The sequence below is a fragment of the Urocitellus parryii genome, chromosome 5 (assembly GCF_045843805.1).
Source record: "Urocitellus parryii isolate mUroPar1 chromosome 5, mUroPar1.hap1, whole genome shotgun sequence".
Taxonomy (NCBI): domain Eukaryota; kingdom Metazoa; phylum Chordata; class Mammalia; order Rodentia; family Sciuridae; genus Urocitellus; species Urocitellus parryii.
The window spans coordinates 7,537,299-7,561,544 of NC_135535.1; the positions used below are offsets into that span (position 1 = coordinate 7,537,299).

Consider the following 24,246-nt stretch of genomic DNA (forward strand, 5'->3'; position numbering starts at 1 on the left):
TGGCAATGACAACACTGGTGCCCTGCAAGTGGCTGTACCCTCTCTGTGTAATGGTATGTGTAAGTCAGTCTAAGTTGTCAAGGCTAGCCCTGAATTTGGGACCTTCTTGCTTCAGCTTCTTGAGTAGCTGGGATTATAGAAGTGTGCCACTGGGCCTAGCTAAACTTGTCTTTTAGTTGTGAAAGTGTCGTGACCAGAGACAGAAAACTTGCCCAAAGGGAAAAAGGAAAAGTCCCAGACTCTCATCACCAGGACCCAACAATTCCAGGGTTTTTTCCCCAAGGTTTTTATTTATTATTGTTTTTCAATTTAAATTTTATTTTTCTGAGCCAGGCGTGATGGCACACGCCTATAATCCCAGAGGCTCGGGAGGCTGAGGCAGAACTGTGAGTTCAAAGTTAGCCTCAGCAATGGCGAGGCACTTAGCAACTCAGTGAGACCCTGTCTCTAAATAAAATTCAAAAAAGGGCTGGGAATATGGCTCAATGGTTGAGTGCCTTCGAGTTCAATCTCTGGTACCAAAAAAATAAATAAATAAATTTCATTTTTCTGGTACCAGGGATGGAACTCAGAGGCACTTAACCACTGAGCCATACCCCCCAGCCCTTCTTATTTTTTTGAGACTGGGTCTGGCTAAGTTGCTCAGGGCCTTGCTAAATTGCTGAGGCTGGCTTTGAACTTGTGATCCTTCCACCTCAGGAAACTGAGGTGCTAGGATTACAGTGGGGTACACCACTGTGGCTGGCCCGTCTTTTTTTTTTTTTTTTTTTTTGGTTAAACACAGTTGCCATCAAGTATTTGGGAACACTTTTCATAAGCAGTCCTATTTTTCTATTACTTGTATAGATTTTGTTTTGTTTGTTTGTTTTTGGTACCAGGGATTGAACCCTGGGTGCTTAACCACTGAGCCACAGCCCCAGATCTTTTTTGTATCTTATTTAGAGACAGGGTCTCACTGAGTTGCTAAGTGCCTTGCTTTTGCTGCGATTGGCTTTGAACTGGTGATCCTTCTGCCTCAGCCTCCCACTTCACTGGAGTTGTACAGTTTTATCTGTTCAAATTGCTTTTGGTCTGTGTCCTTCCTCAATGTAAACAGGCAGGAGGATCATTTGACATTTGAGGAAACTGAGAAACACAGGGATTAGGTGTCCTAGATAAGGGCATCTGGTTGGTGACAAGTTATGCCAGGAATGGGATTCTAATAAAAATTAGGAACTCTGGCCTGAGTCTCAGTCTCCAGGCCCACACACTGAGGAAACAAGGAAAGAATGGGAACGACAAAGGAAATGGCAAAATTCTCATCTCAAAATATTTAATTTTGTTTTGAAAAGGATACATTCCCGGCTTCCCTCCCTACCACATCACTCCGGCCCACCAACAGTGACACACTCACACGCACACACGCACATAAGGCCAATGGGCTGCTCTCTGTTCTGCCCTCTCCAGCTGGGAAGAAGAGATCTTCTCCTTGCCTCCTTCCCCCAACAAAGGTAAAGGAGAAAGGGGGCCCGCTGGAATGCCAGCTCCCAGGGGAGGATGCAGAGCCCCACACACTCTATCACATCACATGCACTTAGAAAAATAAGACCAAGTGGTGTTCTGGCATCCCCAGCACCACAAGATAGCAATCTCCACCTGGAAGTCATCTTTGCCATTTTCTAAAAAAATTTATTGCACTTAATTAACAGGTGTTAAAGGAGCTGGGATGGAGCTTTGCCATGAAAATTAGGAGCTCCTCGGCCCTTTGTGTCATAGGGAGTGAAACTCCAGGGCCATGTGGAGAGCTGCCCAGCACAAAGGGGCCTTTCCCACAGGCTCCCACACTGGCCATCCGGCCTCAGGCTGGAGGACTACAGAAGTTGCCTGTTTGGGGGTGAGGGGAGGCGTCTGCAGCAAAGTATGCAGACCTCACAGCACGGTGTGCAGACCCAAAGTTAAAGTTCACTACTAAATGCCTTCCCCAACTGGCAGGAGCCAGACAGGCAAAGCTCTTCCTTTGACAGAGGACAGGATTACCCAGGTCCTCCACAAGGCTGCCGGCTCTCTAAACTTGTTTTCTATATCTAGATTTACATTTATTTTATGTACATTCTTGCAACATTCTAGTTCATTCATGATTTGTCTGTTCTGAGGTTGCAATGGGGTGGCCAGGAAGTTGAAGACAAGACGCTCAGGAAGTTGACAACACTTCCCAGCCCAAGGTGAACCCATGGAAAGACAAGTTTAAGTCAGCTTCTCTAGCCCCCATGCTAATTTTTTAAAGAAACCCCTCCCAGGTATTCTCCAGAATATGTCAAAGATCTGAGCACGGGAGCCTAAATCTTCAGCCACTGACCCTAGAGGAAGAGGGCCCAGGAGGGAGTCAGAGAGACTCCCATCTCCAAGAGCAACTAGGCAGGCACTAACCCTCTTTCTGTAGGGTCTTGGTTCCTAGGCCAGGGGAGGAAACAAGCTTACCTAAGTACTTCTTTCCCCAAAATGTCAACCTCTGGACATGCTCCTTCCTGTTCCTGCCAGGCTCTTAACTTTTAAGGGGCTCTTCTAAAAGTCCAATGACCAAATTCCTTCTAAGGAAGGAACTAGTCATCCTCTGCCACGAAGGAAGAAGAGGAGCGCACTTCACAGATAGCAGGTGGGATGGAGAAGAGAGACATCAAGCCCCCATCCCACCCCCTGGGGTCCAAACATAGATACAATCCAGAGATAAAGTGTCCATCCTTTAAAAAGAAAAAAAATTGAAAAAACACAAACCTTGTATTTTTCTAGCCAAAGTAAATGAAGAGCTTTTCAGCTCAAGGCTCATCCACCAATAACAAAATGAAGAACTGCTCTCTGGGTGAGCAGCCAGCCCAGAGGGAGAGCGCTGGGCGGGCAGGTGAGCTGCCCGGGCAGGACACGGACATGCTGGATGCAACTGCCCTGTGTGGTCACAAGAGAGTGAAAAGTGTGCACATGGTTTTTATAGAACCACAAAGTGAAAGTCAGGGGCCCAGTGGGAGGGGAGACCTCCCTTGGCCTCAGGGACCTTTGTCAAGCCTCGAGAAGAGGTGGGTGTGCAGATCCCTGGAGGGTCCCCTGGGTGCAGTCCACAGCCAGACAGCTTCCCCGGTTTTAACATCTGTTACAAAAAGTCTTTAGAGGTCAGGCCCAGGATGCCACCATTGTAAATAAAGCCAGTGTTAAGTATGACAAAGTGTACCCGTCACCTGTCTCCTCTTCACTCAGATTGCCCGCCCTGAGCAAACAAACAGCCATCTTGAGGGTTCCCAAACTGGCCCAAATGAGCAGAGGGTTCCACAAGTTTCCTTAGTTCATCTTCTGGGCAGAGCAAAAGGATAAATCCAGGCGGACAGAAGAGAAAGGAGCAGCTGTGAGGCAGAGGAGGCCATAGCTGTAAGAATGGCTCCACACTATGTCCAAGCGGTGTAGGTGGCCTGACTTCTGGGACCAAGACTGTGGGGACCAAGGTCCATGCAAATGCCCCAAGAACCTGCTATCCCACGGGAGCTGCATTGTGACCTTGACGACTCCTGGCTAGGTGCTCTGCCCTGCTAACACCTGATAGCTTGCACAGGAGGAATCCTGATACAAGAAGTGAGAGGATCTCTTCTGCCTCAGGGAGAGTGGAATCTGGCCTGGGCCACACTGGTGAGCAGAGCAAGAAAAAAATGGAGCTTCTCAAGAAACAGGCCCCAGCTCTCACGCTCACAGTGTAAGGTAATATAGAGACCAGTTTTCTAAACACCATGCGGAAACTATACCTTGGGTCCAGGAAGGTAAAGCTTCCCAGGTGAGGGGGGTGATTCTTTTAAATCCAAGACAATGGTTACCAAGTGGAAAGAAACAACAGGCCCAGAGGCCAGTCTAGTGGGACAAATAAGAGAGTCAGGTGGCCTCCAGGACTGGCCTGGAGGAGGAGATAAAAAGGTCTCCCCTGCACTGGCAAAGAAGGCCCAAAGACCAGTCTCCAGGAAGCTGCTCCACAGCAAGTAGAAGAAGCCAGGCCCCAGGGCCTCCTCCCTGGCATCCAGAAGTCAGACCTTAAAGCCCCAAGAGAAAAGGGGTATGAGGGTTAAGAATGGCTGAGTGCACTTCTGCTGAAGGCCCCAGACCCCAACCCCATCCCAGACTGTGGAGACCCATTCCTGTGGCCTGGCACCCTGTGTATGCTAACAGAGGAGCAAGTGTGCCCTTCTACCTCCAAGGGAGATGGGGATGGCCTGTCTCACAGACTTTCTGGGGAGGGTGAGGTGCATGACAGACACACACCAAGTGGAAATCCACAGGCTACCTGAGAAGACATAATGGTAACAATGATCATGACTCATTCTGCAGAGGCAGCCCTCGGCAGCCCAGGCTGGAAACCGAGGGAGAGTCGAAGGAAGCCTGAGCGCCCTGTGAAAGGAGATGTGTACTCCAGAGGTCCCCTTCCAATTCAGTCAGGACATCCAAGAATAGAAACTTAGGCCGATTCACCCATCTTCGTAGATTCTCTTGTGCTCCCTGTCAGTGAGGAGGCTGACCCCCCTGGGAAGTTGTCACGTGCGCTGGCCGTGTTATAATGAAGCTGAGACGTGAACGCTCCTGGAGCAGGTGCTCCACTATGCGCCCAGGACGAGTCCTAAGTCTCCACGCATGTGTGGGGTTCACGGAGCCCCCAGGTAGAGGTCTAAGGGGCAGGCAGTGCCCAGCCTGGGCGGGGCACGGGTTACAAGGGCCCATACTTGGTCTCATACTTGGACACGATGGTCTTGCACTTGCCCACCTCCTTGCGTAGCTCTGCTACTTCCGTCCGGAGGGCTGTGTTCTCCTTCTCCAGGAAGGCTGCACGAATGGTGATCTGGTTTTCCTTCAGGCGTCTGGCATCCCGTGACCTTTTAGCTGCCACATTGTTCTTCTTGCGTCTCGTCCAGTATTTTTCATCCTGTGGGAGAGTAGCCTCTGTGGGTTTCATTTTCCCTGTTAGGGAATCCAATCTTTCCCTCCTACCACCCAGATTCCCCTTATAATTCAGTGATGTAGCCAGAACTAAAGCTGGGACCCTGGGAAAGGAGCTACATGTGCCAAGAAACATTGCCCTGTCCTCAGAGGGGCAGAATGAGAAACAAAGTCCTCAGGCAGTTGCATCGTGGAGGGAAGGAGTCTCTATTTACCAGTCGTTTTGGAGTGCTGCTTTAGCATCAAGCACGTTTAGGCACATCACTTAGTATTTTACAGTAGTTAAAGGACGGCAACCTGGGTCCAGTCCCCTAAATTCAAATATTGGCTCTGCAATTTTATTAGCAGTAAAACCATGCAAATGCATTAACTTCTCAGTGTCTCAGCTCTACAAGGGGAATAACAATAGTAACTACCTCATAGAGTTGTTTGAGGATTAAATGAGTTAGTATGTACACAGTGCTTATAACAATGCCTGGCCTAAAAGTGACATGTTAACCAGTATCGTCACCATTATTATTAGTCTTAGAAACCTCTTCAAGAGGTAAGTACAGTTGTTTCCATTTTACAGATGAGGAACTTGAAGCACCCTGGGTACTAGATAGTAAAGTGAGGCCTATGCCAAGGTCTGCCTGACTCCAAGCTCAGATGAAAAGTCCTTTCTCTCAGTTTTTCAGAGGAGAGGATGGAAAAACTGCGAAGTTCCCTCTTCCCATCAGTTCCTATGGAACCATCAGCTTGAGAGCTGCCTGGAAACGCCAACATATAAGCTGTCTTCTGTCCTTCAAATGGAGACTCCTTCAACTTCAGTTCCAGTGGAGTGAGCTTTTGCCCAATGGATGGGCTAAATCCAGAGAGGCAGGACACTGACACCCCCAGAGGCAACAGAAATGAGAGACAAACTACAGGGAGTCACTGGAGCCAAACACCACCTGACTACATTTCCTTCTACCAAATTGCTGCATGATGTGGTTCTATACACTGAACTCATGTGTCCCCAAGGAGGAAATGTTCTCCAGATAAAATTTCATATGAGGAAACACAATTCCCAGTCCTGTCCCCCATCCCAGTCCCCCCTTCGACATTCTTTATTTTTTTGTGTGGTGCTGATGATGGAATCCAGGGCCTGATACTTGATAGGCAAGCACTCTACCACTGAGCTACACCCTCACCCTACCCCCCAATTCCTGAATAACTGTTACACCTTACTTATAAAAGGACACCAGGTTACCTTCTGTTCATCAGGGACAAACACCTTCTTGGCCTTTTTGATCATGGGCTGGGGTTTCAGGTCTTCCTCGGCAAACTTATGCTTCCGAGGGTTGAAGAGCTCCCCACCTGGCACACTGGAGAGGACCAGGTCAGCAGGATCAGGGTTGAAGTTCACATCTACCTCCACACAGTTGGGGTCGATGGGACTGGGAGTCTCCCTCTCTTTTTCTAGGGAAGATTCTGAAAGACACAGAGGCAGGTGGTCTGGAAGTAGCTCACTAGACAAGAGAGAGTAGTCTCTGTGTCACCCACCCAGACATCTGCTGGAATCTCAAGGCTGCACAAACTACTGCTACTTAGCAGGAAGAAGACCATGAAAGCACCAGCTCTTAAGTCAGGTGGGAGATGGGTGCATGTAGTACAATTCAAAAACATAAACAAGATTTTTTTTTTTTTTTTTTGCTGTGCTGGGGATTAAACCAGAGTCTTGTTCATGCTAACTACACACTCTACCACTGAGCTATATCACAGTCCAAGAATTCTTCCCTTTAGAAACAGAATGCTCTAAAGGAAACAGAGGCTCTCAAAATACACAGGATTTTTCAATTGTTTTTTCCTCTCAAGATATGTTAAGCAAAACATTAAATCATTATACCCATTTTCTGTGTCTCAAGTAATGAGAAACAGCTGAATTTCTCTGTGAATTACAATGGGCCAAGGACAAGGACATGGGTTCCACTTTTGAGTCCCAGAGACACATTTGTCACTATGCTCATCTTACAACTCTGAAAGAAAAATGACTGTTAACTTGATAGACGAGGATACTAAGGCTCAGGAAATTTAAAGATTTCTCTGGGATCACACAGATTAATGACTCAACTAAAATCTGAATCTTGACCTGGAAGACTCTGATTGCTTGTTCTTCCCTGCCCCATCTGGCTGCCACTTTATAGTGAACATTGGATTAGAGTCAATTTTGGAGTTCAAAGGTTGTGTATTACTAGAGATAAGTGTTATATTTTTAAAAACAAACTAAACCTTTGGCCTCTTTGTTCAATGCTACTGATAGGAGTGCACAATATATTCAGTCAACAGATATTTAATGAACACCAACTATATGCCAAATACTGTCAGGCATTGTCTTTTTTTTGGTACTGAGGATTGAACCCAGGGTGCTTAACCACTGAGCCACATCAAGCCCCTGCTTTAAAACAAAACAAAAACCCCAAAAAACCAAAAAAAAAAAAAAAACAAAACCAAAAAAAAAAAAAAAACTAACTTGTCAATGGATATTTATTTATTTATTTGCAGTGCTGAGGATCAAACCCAGAGCCTCACATGTGCCAGGCAAGTGCTCTACCACTGAGCCACAATTCCAGCCCCCCAGCCCTTTTTTATATTTTATTTAGAGACAGGGTCTTGCTAAGTTGCTTACTGCTTCACTAAGTTGCTGAGGCTGGCTTTGAACTCATCATCCTGCCTCAGCCTCCCATGCTGCTGGGATTACAGGCATGCACACTGTGCCTGGTTCAGGTACTGTCTTACAATGACAAAACAGTACAACTGGTAAAAAAAATCTCTCTTTCATGGAATATTATTCTAGTGGGAATGACTGACATTATACAATTTATTTTTTTAAGTACTGGGGATCAAACTCAGTGCCTCACACATGCTAGGCAAAAGATATACCACTGAACTACATTCCCTTTCCTTTTTTAAAAACACTTATGTTGAGATAGTGTCTCATTAAGTTGTCTAGGCTGGCCTCAAACTGGAGATCCTCCTACCTCAGCCTTCCAGGTAACTGGGATTCCTGGCATACACTACCATGCCTGGCTACACAAGATGACATTTTAAAACATGTATAAAAATGTGAGAATAATGTAGACATTTGGGAGAATATTTCAGAAAGCATGAATATCAAATGCAAAGACCCTGAGGTAGGTGCTGGGTGGTATGTTCAAAAAATGAATGGCAGGGATGATGATATAGCTAGAGTGAATAAATGAGAGTAATAAGATAGATATGAAACATGGATATGATTACAGGTAAACATATGCTTAATTCCAATAAAACCAGAGTTTTCAAGAGGGGGTGGGTTTGCCCTACAAGGGACATGTGGCCATGTTATGACTGGAAGGGTGCTACTGGCATCTAGTGAGCAGAAGCCAGGGAGGCTGCTACATGTCCAACAGTGCAAAGGATATAAAAATTAAAATCTAAGTTCCTGCTCCAATCCCAACAACCACAAAACATTTTGTGGTCTAAGTGTCAATGGTGCCGATTTTGACTTTTCTCTTGAGATGGGAAGCCACTAGAGAGTTCGGAACAAAGAGAGGCATGACATGATTACACACATCAACTCACTGTATCTTGCTAGAGTAGGTGAAATACCAAGAGTTCCGAGCAACAGAGGAGTGAATAAGCAGGGACCTCTTGGTAACTTGGGAATAGAGGGGCATGCCAAACTCCATTCTTGCAAGACAGTCAAGGTATCCACTAAACGAAAATGCTATTCAAAGTGACACCATGTGTGCATGCCTTTCAGCAGGAAGCAAATGCTGACAGGAGAGAGTTTCAGTAAACAAAAGAGGACACTTTCCAAAAAGTGCATAAAAATAAGGGTTGGGGGCAAGAATTTTGAGGAATTCCCTTTTCTCCGTGGATAGCTCTATTGACCAAATTCTAGCAAGTTACTTAACATGACTTCCATAGCAGGAACTTAGGAAGAGAGAAAGGTAACAGTTCTGTTATTAATTTGACTGAAACAGTATTTTTGGAGATCTGTCAATATAAGGTTTTCAAAATTAAAATCAGGTCTGGGTTGTAGCTCAGTGGTAGAGCACTTGCCTCGCACACGTGAGGCATGACATGATTACACACATCACGTGTGCAAGGCACTGGGTTTGATCCTCAGCACTACATAAAAAACAAATAAAATAAAGTTATTAAAAAAAAGGTACTATGTTACTGTTAAAAATTTTTTTCTAAATTAAAATCAAAGACTGATAACTAGAACTCCCATATACTAATGGATACAACCACTGTGTACACTGTTAAAGTGTCTGCTTTTGTGTATGGCATCTTTCACTCAACTTTGTGAAGATCGTTCATCACGTTGCTCATGACAATCATTTAATTTTCAGTGCTGAGGAATACTCTATTACATGAACACACCAGTTTATCCATTCTACAGCTGAAGAGCATCTACAGAGTTTTCTAGTTTGGAAAATCTGAACACAATGGATTTATTGTCAATTTCAGCTATAAAATTGGTATTTTAAGCCAGGTACAATGGTGCATGCCTGTAATTCCAGCAACTTAGGAGGCTGAAGCAGGAGGATTGCAAGTTCAAAGCCAGCCTCAGCAACTTAGTGAGACCCTGTCTCAAAATAAAAGTAAAAACACAAACATTAACAAACAAAAACACCTGTTATTTAAAAAAAAAAAAAGTTTTTTTTTTTTTTTTTTAAAGAGAGAGTGAGAGAGAGAGGGGGACAGAGAGAGAGAGAATATTAACATTCATTTATTTATTTTTCTTAGTTCTCGGCGGACACAACATCTTCGTTTGTATGTGGTGCTGAGGATCGAACCCCAGCCCCCCCAAAAAAAAAAGTTTTTAAAAAGAACTCATACCTTTACAGCGGGGGGGCAGTGGCATACATCTATAAACCCATCCCCTCTAAAGGCTGAGGCAGGAGGATTTCAAGTTCAAAACCAGCCTCAACAACTGAGTGAGGGGCTGGGGATGTGGCTCAAGCGGTAGCGCGCTCGCCTGGCATGCGTGCGGCCCGGGTTCAATCCTCAGCACCACGTACAAACAAAGATGTTGTGTCCGTCGATAATTAAAAAATAAACATTAAAAAAAAAATTCTCCCCCCCCCTCTCTCTTTTAAAAAAAATTGTTATTAAAAAAAAACAACAACTGAGTGAGACTCTGTCTCTAAATAAAACATAAAAAAGGGCTGGGGATGTGGCTCAGTGGTTATGCACACCAGGGCTCAATCCCCAGTACCAAAACAAAAACCAAAAACCCCATAAAAAATAAAAAAACCCCTCATACTTTAAATACACGTCAAAATATCTATAGATGAAATGATAAAATAGCTAGGATTTGATTGGAAACACCTGGTTATTAATTAACAACTGAAGTTGGGAGTTGGCTATATGGAAGGTCATTATTATTGTTATTGTTATTTAGTTGTAGTTGAACACAATACCTTTATTTCATTTATTTATTTTTATGTGGTGCCGAGGATCGAACTCAGGGTCTCACATGCAAGGCGAGTGCTCTACTGCTGAGCCACAACCCCAAACTGGAAGGTCATTAATTATTATAGTCTCTTGCTATTTTTTTTTTTTTTGGTGCTAGGGATTAATCCAAGGCTTTGCATGTGCTAAGCACATGCTCTATCACTGAGCCACAACCCCAGCCCCTTATGTTTGTTATTTTATTTGAAAAATTTTCTATACTAAACATAAATTTAAAAAAATAAGAGCATGAGAATTTCCTGGGTGTAGGTTCCCTGGGTGACAAATCAGGACATATCAGCTTGTATAACCTCTAATTGAGCCTGTAGAAAGCTCTGCAGAGCCCACTGAGACAGGAGTTTGTCTCCCCTGGTAGGTTAATGTCCAAGGGTCATAAAAACAAACCCCTACAGGCAAAACAGAACAACAAGAGGATGAAGGGCGTATTCTGAAGATGTTTTACAGGTGGCAGGAATGCCTTCTTTTTTTTTTTTATTTAAGCTTTTTTTTTTTTTGAATTTTTTTTAATATTTATTTTTCAGTTCTCGGCGGACACAACATCTTTGTTGGTATGTGGTGCTGGGGATCGAACCCGGGCCGCACGCATGCCAGGCGAGCGCGCTACCGCTGAGCCACATCTCCAGCCCAGGAATGCCTTCTTTAGACCAGTACCACCTAAGCAGTACCTGTCTATAGAGCCATATATCCTACGCTCAAGTGCTGCCTCCACTACCTACCAAATATGTGACCTGGGAAAGGCACTTCTCTGCGTATCAAGGGGCTTCACAGGTTAGTTTCCTCACCTGCAGAACAGGGATAATAGTACTAATTTCATATGGTTCTTTTGATGATTTTTGATGTATTACTGTCTGACACAGAATAAAGCAAAATAAATGCTAGCACTTACAATGATAATTATGATGACAACAATGGCATTAATGATACTGCCTAAATGTTCTGATAATTTGTTGCAAAATGCAGGTAATTGGGATAAAACAGCAGCATCAAGGATACACAGAACAGGATTTTCCTCCTGCAAAGCTTCACACCTGAAAGGCTGACTTCACTGTCCTGATCATTTGCAGCACATCAACCAATAGAAGACCTCTGACTGCTGCTGGTGTGACTACTATTTTTCTCCAGCCTCGGGGAACACAGCTGGAAGGTGGGGATCAAAGGGTTCCTCCACACTGCAGCCTACCAGGATCTCCTTTCAGAGGAGTGGCTCACTGGGTGTGTGGACATAGTCGTCCTAAGTGGGAAGTGGACTCCTTAGATGGGACAGGTGGCCCTGCCCAAAGGCCTGTCACCAACCTGTGCTGGATACGGTTTCAGAGGGTTGAAAGATGGCAGTGGAGGAGGATGGTGGGGATGCTGTGGAAGAGCTGGCGGACTCTTTTCCTTCTAGCTCGGCCACAGGAAGCAACAGGTTCTGGGCCAGTTGAGTAGGGCTGGCAGGGATGCCATTCTCCAGCAGGAACTCATCCAGGTCCATGTACTCCAGGTGGAAAGACTCGCCGTCGTAGGGGATGGTCTTGTCCCAGATAGGTGGCATGAGGGAGGCTGAGACAGCCATGGTACTGGCTGCCGCCGCCTCGTCCTCCTCCAGCTTTTCCTTCCCCTTTTCCTTATCTGCAAACAAAATTTGTGATGAGACACCACACAAGAGGGAAACTTGGTCCCAGTAGGTGGGCTGTGAGCCTCAGGACAGATCCATCTTTCTCCAGTCTGATTCCATCCCATGCATTTCAAGGGCCCAACCTGTGTTCCAGCTACAACCTGGTGCTTTAATCAGTGGCTAGTCTCCTTTAGAGATGGCATCACACCTCCTTCTGTGCCTGGCCTTTCTGGAATGCTAGCCACATGCTCTGAGGCCTGATGTGAACCAAGGGTTAATGCAGAATAGGCTGTGGGAACAGCACCTGCTGGAGAGAGACTTTGAGGAAGGGTATAGAATTTTTTGTCTTTTTCTGATTTTTTTTTTTTAGTGTGGAAAAGGCTAAGGTCCTCAGGCCAAGAACTTTTGTGTTCTACTGTCCTGCCTCCTTCAGTCTGCTTCTCCTTAGCAACTCAGGGCTGCCGCTCATTAGCTATGTGATATATGACCTTGGCCATGTTACTCAGTATCTTCCACTGTAAATAAGGATAAAGCAGCCTCTTTGGTGAAGATTAAACATTTGAAAATATCGGTATAAAGTCCAGGCAAACAGCAGGTGCTCTCTACTACTGTGAACTCACTGAAAGCAGGGGTTATGTCTGGTTCAGTTCTGGATGACAGGGTCCAACAAAGAGGTAGACAGACAGTGGGCTGTCTACCCCACAGACAGGAGAAATCAAATACCAAAGGAAGATGCGTATACTGAATGAAGAATACTGAATTTACAAACAGAATTCACTTTAGGTTTACTGAATTGAGAGAATCTGGAGCTGTCTTTTCAGGACCTTTTTCAGAGCAACCATTTCAAGAGACCTTTATTCCTGAATAAACAGAAAAGACTAAGGGCAGGTTTTCTGGGAGAAAGGAGAAGCATGGAGCTGAAGATGATACTGCTCCTATGAAAAACAAAACTAATCAGTTAGTAAGGACCAGATTCCACCTAATTATCTTAGTGAAAAAGTTATAAATGTGGATATCCAAGAGAGAGCAATTAAGAAAAAAAGACAAGAGAAAAATGTGACAAGACTGAAAGGAAATCAAAGTGACAGAGAGGCTAATCAGTGAAGTGGGAGAAAAAATCATGACAAGTTCATAATGGGTTTTCAAAATTGAGAGAGACAACTTTGAACTCTGGATTTAGAAGTGAAAAGGAGAAATCAAATACCATTATGTTGGAAATGTAAACCAGTCATGCATGGACTCCTAGACCACAATCAGCCAAAAAGCAGCCTGTTGGTCCAGTAAAAATGGACACACCTAGTGAGTTAAGAAGATGGAGTTTTTAGCAAACATAATTTGGTCATGGCTTCTAATATGACTTAGTCTGAATTCCTGAAACTGTATTCTGTACCAGGACTTGGTTTACAACTAACTGGAAAGTAAAAAGCCCATGGCTTCTGGGTACCAGATGACCTTCTTGCTCTTCTCCCTTGAGATCCTGACACCATATTCTACACAGAAATGACTTCTGTTGGGTGGGGGCACTTGGGATCAATGGAAGCAGAAGGGTGTTGATTAAAAAAAAAAAAAAAAGCAGCTGTCCTGAAAGACAAGCAACAGTAGGTTCCAGGTTTTGCCTAGTCTAAATATTCGAGAGTATTTTAAATCAATACTTTTTAAAAATTGGTTTTAATTTTAAGAGGATTTGTTCATCACTCAAATAGGTGACAGTATTGACACCAGTGATTGTGTTCATTATAGTAGAAAGAACAAACTGAGAGCCATAAAGCCTTGAGAAAGCATCCCTACCTTTCTGTACCTCAACTTTCCTCAACTGCAAAGTGAGGGTAATACCCTACAGGGCTGTGATGGAAGTCTACATGAAGTAAGATCATGTCAAACTGATCTGTGAACACTCTGAATTACTGTTATGGATGGTTATTATCTGGTAATCTTAAACAAGAACCTGCCAGATGTGAACACCTGTCCTTGAAGTTTGTCTCAGTCCCAAGATTTGGAACAAAGCATCATCTTGAAAACAAACAGAAAGGTCTGTACAGAGGAGGTCCTGAAGCAGGAGAAAGCCTGGCTTCACCTGATGTGCTAAAGCTATTTATAACCCAACAGTGACAGCCATAGGAATGGGAGCCTCAGAACTCATCTAGGAAAGGAAGAGAAATGGCATTTTTAAAAAGAAAATTAATTACTCAGGTCTGACAATTTTCAAAAGGCCCATCCCTTCCCAAATCCCTGAATTACACTGATGGGTCAATGTAACAATCTAAAGGTCTCAGAATGAAAGTAGACCCTAAAGCACCTAAACCCCACTATAAGTAGCACTCCTGCTGTTGTCTGAAACTCATCTCCCAGGCCAAAAACCAGGGCCAAACCTGCTTTCCACAAAGGCCCCTGGGACCTGGGCAATAAGATGAAACTCAGTCCTGCTATTTGTGGTTCCAAAGCCTATTGTCGCCCAAACCAACCAAGTGAAGGATCTCACTGGCCTCATTTTGGCTCTCATTCCACCCCTGCCTCCCCCAAACCTGCCCCGCTAGAAGGTGCCCTGTGGCTGGTCCCACACAACTCCCCTACCTGCACCTCAGCAGCAGCCCATAGATACCTATTAGAGGATTTAATAGCGGAATACTCACCCCCTGGAAGGAAGACTCGTTCTCCCCCAGAAAGGGACAAGGCCATATGCACAGACAATCTGCTTAGCAGACCAATGCTCTTCAAACTTTGCTGGACTATGAAACCACAGAGGTTTGGAGGGGTGCTCCCTAAAATGCAGAGTCCTATCCAGGATCCGCAAACTGGGTGGGGCCCAGGAACCGGCATTTTAGGCCAGCGTTCCGGGTATTCTGATGCAGGCGGCCCCAGGGGAGGCGCCCTGGAGCGCCATGTAAGTGGCTGCTCCGGTCCCCCTGTCTCCTGTGTAACCCCTACACGAACTCCAATTCACGCCCCCATCCCCTCTCTTCAGACCCTTCCCCGCTAAGCCCCACCCGTCCCAGTCTCTCCGGTTCGCCCTCTGTCTTCCTCTCCCAATCTCCGGCCTCGTCTTGCAGGCCCCTCGTCATCCCGGGGCCCCATCCCCCTCCGCTGGACCACTTCACCCCGACCTCCGATTTCTCCAGCCCCGCCCTCACGAGGCCCCGCCCCTGCAGGAACCCCGCCCCCAGGCACGCGCGGATGCCCCCCCCTCACCGAGGCGCGCCTCGCGCGGGGGGTTCTCCATCAGCTTCTTCAGGACCAGAGGGAAGGAGCCCGGCAGGCCCCGTTCCCCAGCTGCGCGCCCCGGGCCCGGTCCCGCCTGCGGCTCTACAGGCGGCTTCTTCCCGCCGCCCGTGTCGGACATCGTGCCCTGCGCCCTGCTCGCGCGCCTCACCTCCCCCGTCCGCCCGCCCCCCGAGATGGGCCGGAGCCGCGCGACCCGCCGCAGCTGCCGACACGGGCGGCTCCTGCGCAGGCGCGCCGCCGCACCCCCGCCTCCCTCATCCGCGCCCCGCCCGCGGACAGGCCCGGGCTACATTTATTATTCATGAGTCCAGGCCAGCGGTCCCGGTCGGCAGCTTTGGATTGGTGCGTTCCGCGAGGGGCTGGGCGCGGCCTCGCGGGCCGGGATTGGCCGGGAGGCTAGGGCTAGTGAGACACGTGCGGGGCCAGGTGAGGTGCGCCAGCCTGCTCGGGGTCCCTGGCTGGGCCCTGCTGGAGTCTGTTTTGTAGGCCTTCCACGGCGGCCGCCCGTTCCCCAATGCATTCTTCGCTCCCCGTCTTCGTAACCTTCGCCCTTCTCCCAAGCCACTGCATCGTCTTTTCCCTCTCATCCCACTTTCGCAACCTCCCGGACGCACCACGGGAGGCAGGCGGGGCTGGAAGCGCTAGGCCGGCCTGTGGGTCACGTGGAGCCGCAGCCGAGCCAGGCCGCGTGGGGGAAGGCACAGAGCAGCCAATGGGGGTTGAGGGCGGGGCCGGCGTTGGTGCACGAGGCGCCGCACGTGCGGGCTGCGGCGGGGAGGGGCGGAGGCGCTGGGCCGGCCTTAATGTTCCGGGGACTCTGCCCTGGGTCGTGGGACAGGGACGCAAAGCCCGGCCAGCACTTCTCCTCCCACGCGACCCAGAGGTTGGCCGAGGGCAGGCAGCCTGCGGGTCCCGGGTCCCGGGTCCCAGCGGTAAGGTCTGCCGGAGCAGGCTTGGCAGCCGCTGAAACCGGTGTCGGATTGCCCACTGATCTGGCTTCTGGAGCGGGCGTGGCTGCCAGATAAACAACACTAGCGTGGAGGGAGCGTTCGTGAGGCCCAGTCCAGAGCCAGGGCTCGGGTCACGCTTCCATCCAACCCCCACTAGCTTGTGACCTTGGGAAAGTCCAGTGGCTCCACTTGAGCCTGTTTCTTCAACCATGAAATTAGGAGGTTGGGCTAGAGTATCCACAGACCCAAACAGCTCTGAATTCTCTTCTTCCCAAGATTGCCCCTACCTTTTTCATAAGTTAAAAAAAAAAAAATTCTTTACACAGGTATTGATCCCATCCCACATTTTGTGGCAGAACCACCCCCTCTTAAAATATAAACACTCCCTGGGATTTCCTCAGGAACCGTGTAAAACGAAGGAACGCACGGATGTAAAGCCCTTACAGGAAGCTGCTCCTAGGGAGCCCTCAGAACTTTGTACCTCCATAGTACAAATCATACCGTGCTTCAAACCCAAACAGTACTAGACTTTCCCAGTTTAAACACCCAGAGGGGGCAGGGACTTTGACTTGTTGTCTTGTGTCCCTTCAAGGGATCCAGGCTTCCCGTGGGAGGGGCTGGGGAAACAGCAGAAAGGTAGTTCTTGGTTCCTGGGGTAGACGCAGGAATGCAGCAAAAAGTTGATGGAATCAGAATTTCCCTGGGAGTTGAGGGGAAAAAAAGTTGAGTAGCTGAGCAGGCCTAGAAAGAAAGCAAGAAATTTGGAGGACTTGGTAGTGGTAGGGACAGGATGACTGGAGTTCGACTCCCAAACTCAGGTTCCTATAGTAATACTAATTAGACTTAGATCACTTTCTGAATCTGATGCCTCCAGTTGATTGTGTCACCTTTCTGGACTCCTGTATAAGGAATAAATACCTAAATGGAGTAAGGACAGGATCTACATTAGAGTGTTTCCATGGGCCAATATGTAATTGTACAGTTGCAAGCTTGCAACAAATGATAGTTAAAATTTTGCTAAAACTGATAGGTATAGATCCACTGTGGAAATAGTATTGTGTTTAGAAAAACCTGTGTGTTGTAAAATTGTTGTTAGCAGGAATTCTTAATGTGGCTAAACTCTTTAGGAGAAACTAACCTAGAGCTCTTTCAAAACAAACTTCAAAGGGCCAAGTGCTCCTGAATTCAATCCCCAGTACCCCCAAACAAAACAAGAATCCACTGCTTGTCTTTACATTTGTCAGTAGTGTGGGAATAACTCTATGGTCTTGCGCCTTCTATTAGTGGAGAAATGAAGCCAATTTCTATAGTGTTTGTGAGCCCTATGAAGAAAAGAAACTCCATAAAAAGAACATCATTACCTACTTAGCACTTTCAAGGAATGAAGTGGTACCTTCTGTAGCAATAGGTTCTCAGGAAGTACAGGTCCTGAGGTAATGTGATACTGGTGATTTGGGAGGCAGGCCTGGGGAATGACTCCCCTCACCCACTGAGTAGCCATGTGGCCTTGGGCAGATGATTTCAATGTCTCAGTTATTTTCCTCTTGGAAACAGAGGGAAATGCTCCCTCATAAGGCGGCTATGAGGATTATCTGTGATAGACAATGTCAAATGCCCAACTAGAACAGTAATAAATAGGATGGAGTGTGTGGGCATCCACTCTTGCCTTCAGGTTGTGTTGGGTTATAATTTTGGGTGTGACAACCAAAGGTTTGATTATAGAATCTAAGTTAGAGCCAAAACAGGATGAGAAAATGTCTTGCTTTCCAGATTTGAACTGGATTTGAATTCTGTTCTTCATTGTGCAGAAACCTGCTAACCAACCCAACCTGAGCTCTAACAAAGCCCAGCCATCTGTGGTCCTTGCTAGTACCAAAAGCAGGCAAGCACACTAGTGTTCAGGATAGTAACAGTAAATATTTCTTGGCTTGCTTCCTGTAGTTGGTGCTGGTAGGAAGGTTAAAAAAACCTTTCAGAGCCAAGTTCCATACATTTGGAGCATTATTAATGTTAAATAACAGTCACTGTGATTCACAGTGGAACCTGGAATTACAAATGTGAGCCAACTTTCTGTAAGTCCTCCAGCACCATCCTCACCAGCAGCTCTTTCTGGCCTGCATACCTATGGCTGCGTAACTCTGGGCTCTAAGGTGCATATGCCTTAGGTCTCACTGTGTTCTAGGGGAGAAGTGGTGGGTGAAGGCTCTTTTAAAATTCTTGCCCATCTCTTCCAGACACTCAAGAGGACTTGTTTCCTGTTTGGCTTGCATTTTGTGCACTCCCAGGGTTCAGATTACACATGGAATTGCCATAGGAATGCTCTTTCCAGAGAGAAGCCCTTACCTCCAGCCTCTGCTACCTCTCAACAGCCACCACCTGACAGCCCTGGTTTCTCCAGCCAAAGCTGTTGGTGGTACAGTGGTAGGGTGCAGGCTTCAGAGCCTGACCACCTGGTCTGATTCCTCCTTTAGTTATTTCCTGTGTGATCTTGGGCATCATACTTGACCTTTCTGTGCCTAAGCGTAAGAAATAAAGTAGTCAGTAGGCACAATGCTGAGGTCATTCTTTCAGCAACCTAGCATTGGGTCTGATCCAATGCAAAGTCACCTGGAAGAGGGCAGTGATTGACACTGCCATCAGTGCATGGTGCATAAGCAAGTGGTCAGTTAAAGTTAACTTGTACCATAATTCCATCTTGAGTTGTTCTGGGGATACTGCATGCCTCCCACCAGCCACTTCTCCAGGAATAAGTGAGGGTGAGTGGGCTCTTAGACACAGGGACTTATCAGTGTCACTTTAGGACCTTAAAGGCTTTGTAGGCTCTCACCTTCTGGGTCTCTCCAACCCCATCTCATCTTCTCTCCCTCTTGCTCTTCTTCCCCTTTTATTCCTTAGTCAATTTAGTCTTTCTTGACCCAGGAAAGAACCTTTGCAGATGATGTTCCTCCAGACTGAAAGTTCCTTATGTAGCAGGCTCTTTCTTCCCCTCCAGGCCTTAGCCTAAATGTCGCTCCTCACAGAGCTCCCCCCCCCCCGGCACACTGCACCCCAGTTGCTATCTCTTGACTGTCTCTCCCCAATAGATTGCAAACACCATTGAGCCAGTACAGTGTTCATCTCATTCACACCTGAGCCACAAGTGAAGCAAATGCTCAAAAAGCAAATGATGAATGATTGAATGACCTAGAAGTTCTGCCCGGAGACATGGTTTTAGAGACCAGGGAGTCCTATAGGTAGACTTGAACCTGGAAGGGGGAGGAACTGGACTTGACCCCCTTGACAACTGTGTGACCTTCCCATCTCCAAACATCTATCTCTTCATCCATAGAATGAAGAATCAAACACACTCTCTTGCACAGAGAGTGACAGAAATGTGTAGCACAATTCCTGGCACATGACTGACAGGTCATTCTTTCAGCAACCTAGCATTGGGTCCAGTCCAATGCAAAGTCACCTGGAAGTGGCAGTGATTGACACTGCCATCAGTGTCTGGAGCTTGGTGAAGAGTAGTTTCTCACATTTTTGATTGGTGAGGGGGAATAGGCAGAAGAAAGGGTTTAAAGTAAGAGGGAAGAAAAGAGGCGGGCCCACTGGGCTAGGTGTGAAGCTTAGTGGTGGTGGAAAGCTTGTCTAGCATGCATGAGGCCCGGCTGGGTTCCATCCCTAGCATTGAAAGAGGAAAAAAAAAAAAAAAAGAAAAAAAAAAGGCTAGTCTACTTACTGGCCTAAAGGTGGCCAATCTCGCTCAGTTAATTTTCAGAATAGGAAAATACACTTTTTAGAAGGTTGAAGTGAGTATTAAATGAGTCAACACATCTAGCACACAGAAGATCCCATCCCATTTCCTTCTCCCTGGAAGCAAACTCCATACATTTTTAGTTTTGCCCTGGTTCCCCCAGGCTGTAGGGGTCCCCAGACGGACTGCTACTCAGGGCCAAGCTCAGGGCCGCGTGGGCCATACTGAGTCCACCCTTAGTCCATTTACTTCATCCGCCCAGAGGACCATACCAAGGTCCCCTCCCTTGCACTCTGCCTCTGTCCCAGCAAGTCCCCTTGTTACTCTGCCTATTATCCACATCTGGGCTGTCCCATTTGGTGCAGGGCCAATGGCACCATGTCCTGGGAGCCTCAGCATGCATTTCCAAGGAGACAGCCCCGTGTATGTGCACAGACTTGTAACATTCAACTCTTCAAAGGAAGGTGGAAGAAGGGAGGGAGGGTAAGATTGTAAATGTGATGCAAGTGGAAGGAACGTGCCAGGCCAAGCTGCTTTTTGCCTTTCAGAGAAAACAGCGTGGCACTACACAATTTATACCACTTTCATGTGGGACAACTCATTTAGTCATGGCAGCAAGACTGTGACACAGGTATCCTTTTCCTCACTTTAAAGAAAGGAGATGGAGAGTGGGAGGCAAGTCCACCCAACCAGTGGGTAGCAGTCCTGTCTCTGGAAGCTCTCTGCTGTCTTTCTAGGATCTTTCTGCTTTGCCCAGATGTGGTCATGGTTTAAGAGTGCCCTGGGGTGGGGACCTTGCCTGCCCAGCTCAAGTTCTTGTTTAAAGTATGCATTCATGATTCACAGCTCTCTAAAAGGGAGGCCTGGATAAGTGGAAAAGGTAAGAAGATGGGCAGGGGTGCCTCTGAGCACAGCCAAGGCTCCAGGGCTTGAGAGAAGGTGGGGTACAAGGAGCTAAGGGTATGTGTAGAGTCTTGGGTCTCAGCGTCTTTCCAGAAGCTGAAGAAGAAAGGAACAAATGATGGAGTAAGCATCTGAGACTGAATCACTCTCAGAAGAGGACTCTCCAGAGAAAGAGGGAGCAGAGGAAAGAAAAGTATGATTAGGGCTCAGGGTTCAGAAACCAGGAAAGGGAAACTGAGTCAGGGTATGGATCCACCCTTTTGCTAGGCATGTGATTCTCTGCCCGAAGGGAAATTATTTGAACTGGTGGCCCAGAGGAAGGGCCTCTAAGAAACCAAGGGAATCCCAGGTTTGGTCAGGCTGCCAATGCAGGATGAGAGAGAGGCAGAGGTCTGCACAGACTGCACTAGAAGGCCCAGGAGCAGCAAGGGGGAGAGCGGCCCCACATGAGCGTCAGGGGTTGTCTTGAACTAGAAAACCACCATGAGGCTGCAGGAGAGCAGTTCTGCAAAGGCACACCTAGAATTTCTCACACCGTGTGGCTCTTCTCTGAAACCTGTCCCACTGAAGATATACTCTGCCCATAATGTAACTGGGCTGCAGTCACTACGTGGGAAAAGGAGGAGAAGAGGGGGATTTTGTAAATAGTCTCCCAGGAGAAACCATCCCCTTTCACATAGAAGCAGCTGTGACTTCCAATTGAGGTCAAAGCCAGAGTGGTGGGAAATGGGGAAGGAAGATGCTTTGACCTCAGCCTTTCAAGTACCCATGCAACTACTTAGAATTGAGTTCACTGTGATGGGTGTGTTCTCATCTACTCTTTCAGGTAAACCATTTTTATTTTTAGAAATGGTTTGGAGAGTCTGAGAGCTTTGGAAAGTGGTGATTTTAGGGTGGGGGCAGTAATGTGGATGGGGCTTTGTGACACCTTTGGCTCTTCTGCCTGCTTCCCCTCATTTTATCTCCCTAGTTGGCTACAGGCAATTGTCCTATGGGACCTTGTGCTCTTTCATTGAGGTATCACAGGAGGTGACCTGAGACTCTGGCCTACACCCATCAGACCTATCTGACCACACCTGACTATTTCTTAGCCAGAGCTTGTTAACTCTTGGCAAAGTTCTGCCTGAAATCTTGGATAAGTTCCCTAAATGTTGGGACTGACTACCCTCCACAGTGATGGGTAGAGACTCTTCAGCTGTTGCAGGGCTCTGCAGACCGACCAGCTCAGAGCTAGCAGTCGGCAGCTGCTGCCACACTTCAAAGGCCTTCTATCCTCATCTGAGGAGCAGCACCCTGAGTCACCTCCGAGAATCCTTCTTTGCCTAGCTAGGAGCTGTCCCGTGCAGTGTAGCAAGGCATTCTGGGACACATAGATAGGGCCAGGGAGGAACTATGCTGCCTTCCCTCTGCTTGGACCAAAAAGGATACAGTTTGCCTTAACTTTTGGAAAGCTTTCCTGCTGGCCCTCCCCAGAGATGGCAAAAAAGTCAGCTGTGGCCTGTTTGTGGGTGTGGACTCCAGCTGGGGTTTGTCCATTGGACTGGGTTGCAGGGGCCTTCCCTGAGGAGTTGGGCTCCTGGTGAGCAGCTGAAACTCCTTCTGTAATGCCCACCTTTTGAATCCAACATTGAAACCACAGGCTGTGGTCTAAGAGGCCTGGGTTCAACTATCCATGAGAGTGCCCTTAGGGAACCCTGTCATGAACTCTGGGGGCCACCCTCCTCTCTCAGAGAGTGTCTCCACAGGAACAGAGCCTGTTGTCCCTCCTTAACTAAAGCCCACGCCTGACCCTAGAGCAGTAAGAGAAGACCAGAGGCTGTCCTCTGGCTCCAAAGTTTAGGAGTGGCTAAGAGAGTCCTGCAGAAAGACGTCTTATGGGGACAACCAGGGTGGTGAGAGAGAACAGGTGGAAGAGGCCTGAGAAAATTTTCCTGAGGGAACATCCTGGGGTCCTAAATCAGCTGGGTTCCTTTAAAGGAAATGAGGAGGGTCTGGGAGTGTAGCTCAGTGGTAGAGAATGTGCTTAGCATCTGTGAGGCCCTGGGTTCTATCACTAGCACTGAAAAAAAAAAAAAAAGAAAAGAAAAGAAAAAACAGATTAAGGTAATGAGAGAATCTCATCAGCAAAGAGCCTCTGATGTTTGGAACAGAAGAGATTTGGAGAAACAATTCTCCCCAAATCTAAGCACTCTGGGCTCTTGGGTTTCCCAAGTAGGACTTGCAAGACACCTGGTGCTGGCTGCCAGAGCTGCCCCAGTTCCACACCCTCCTCTGTTCGCCCCATGTTTGCCTGTGGTATCCTAGGAACGCGGGACTAGGAGCCTTGTGGTCCTGTTATATAACAGCTTCCATCCCATCCTTAAGTTCAGCCCTCCAGTGGAGCTTCTTCTCCACACACAGGCTCTTGCTGCCCAAATCAACCATCTCTGCCACTCTTCTGCCTGTCCCCAATGTGCAGAGGGAGGGAGCTTAAGAAGCAATTAACATCAGCTGGATTCTTTCAACAGGGCACTCTCAGTTCTATCCTTGTCCCTTATGAGCACAGCACCTGTCAGTGGCTGCATGCTGGCCACAGCAGCTCTCCAAAGCCAGCATGCCTAATGAGTAGCCCCAGAGTTGGTGTGGCACCCATACACCTCCCCAGAGCCTTTTCTGCACCACAGCCCATCTTCTGTCCAGAACAGGTCCAAGGGCAAACCCCTGCTGGGGGGCCCTCCCTAGTCTGTCCTGCCACTATCCCTGTGCCTGAACCTATCCCTTTGGTACCTAGGCAGCCTGCCAATGCAGACCTCCTGTTCTCCTACCTGTCCTCTTCTCTGGCCAAGGCAGAGAGTGCTCCAGCAGGGACTTGAGGACCTCAGGCATGTCCATGGCAGGGGCCACTCCGATCCGGTCACAGCTAGACATGGCCCAGCAGGAGGTGCTTGCTCCGGGAGTTTAGAAGCAGCTGGAGAGGCAGGGGCTGGCCAGGGGGAGCTGCAGACTAGGGAGGCAGGCGGGGTGGGAGCCTGAGGCAGCCAATGGGCAGCACCAGCCCTGGCCCGGCCCGTCCACCCCCAGCTCGGCCACCTGCCAGCTCCTGCTGCAGCCAGGCCTTCCCTTCCCGCTGCTTGGCAGGGTGGACCTGGCTCTCTGCCAGCTGTAGCACGTGGAGCCACAGCGCCAATCCTCTGACAGAGAACCCGGCCTGTTATCTAACTTTGCAAAGGGAAGTTCTCCCCCAGGCTGGGAGCCATAACCAGGGCTGCCAGATGAGAACGGTGAGCAGAGCTCCACGCCCACATGGAGCATGCCCACATCAAACCTGCATGACACTGAGGTGGGGCAGAGGAGTTCTGGAGCCCCAGGCGCAAGGGAGAGAAGGGCACACCATGGGAACCATCCCAGGCTGGGACCAGAGGCCCCAGGAAGAAAGGATG

At 47.8% G+C, this 24,246-nt stretch overlaps 1 protein-coding gene across 5 annotated transcripts; it reads right to left on the reverse strand.

Moving 5' to 3' along the window:
- Nucleotides 1–1,661: 1,661 nt before the first annotated feature.
- Nucleotides 1,662–23,809, reverse strand: Tef (TEF transcription factor, PAR bZIP family member). Of its 5 annotated transcripts, none has more exons than XM_026405889.2 (5): nucleotides 14,650–14,977; nucleotides 11,716–12,033; nucleotides 6,170–6,390; nucleotides 4,766–4,924; nucleotides 1,662–3,368 (listed from the first exon to the last, which is right to left on the reverse strand). In XM_026405889.2, exons 1-5 carry the CDS (start codon nucleotides 14,834–14,836, stop codon nucleotides 3,312–3,314), a joined length of 942 nt encoding a protein of 313 aa, XP_026261674.1. In that variant the 5' UTR covers nucleotides 14,837–14,977; the 3' UTR covers nucleotides 1,662–3,311. The 5 variants fall into 5 exon arrangements, with proteins under 5 accessions (XP_026261674.1, XP_026261676.1, XP_026261677.1 ...); XM_026405891.2 differs by having other exon boundaries at nucleotides 1,662–4,040; nucleotides 14,650–14,975; XM_026405892.2 differs by lacking the exon at nucleotides 14,650–14,977 and adding an exon at nucleotides 23,632–23,809 and having other exon boundaries at nucleotides 1,662–4,924.
- Nucleotides 23,810–24,246: the final 437 nt, after the last annotated feature.

Coding starts and splice junctions, on each gene's coding strand:
- Tef (XM_026405889.2), bottom strand. CDS start 14,836: ATGCCGGTTCCTGGGCCCCACCCAGTTTGCGGATCCTGGATAGGACTC. Junction 6,391..11,715: donor TGAAACCGTATCCAGCACAG/GTTGGTGACAGG, acceptor TGTGTCTTTCAG/AATCTTCCCTAGAAAAAGAG. Junction 3,369..4,765: donor TAGCAGAGCTACGCAAGGAG/GTGGGCAAGTGC, acceptor TCTGCCTCACAG/CTGCTCCTTTCTCTTCTGTC.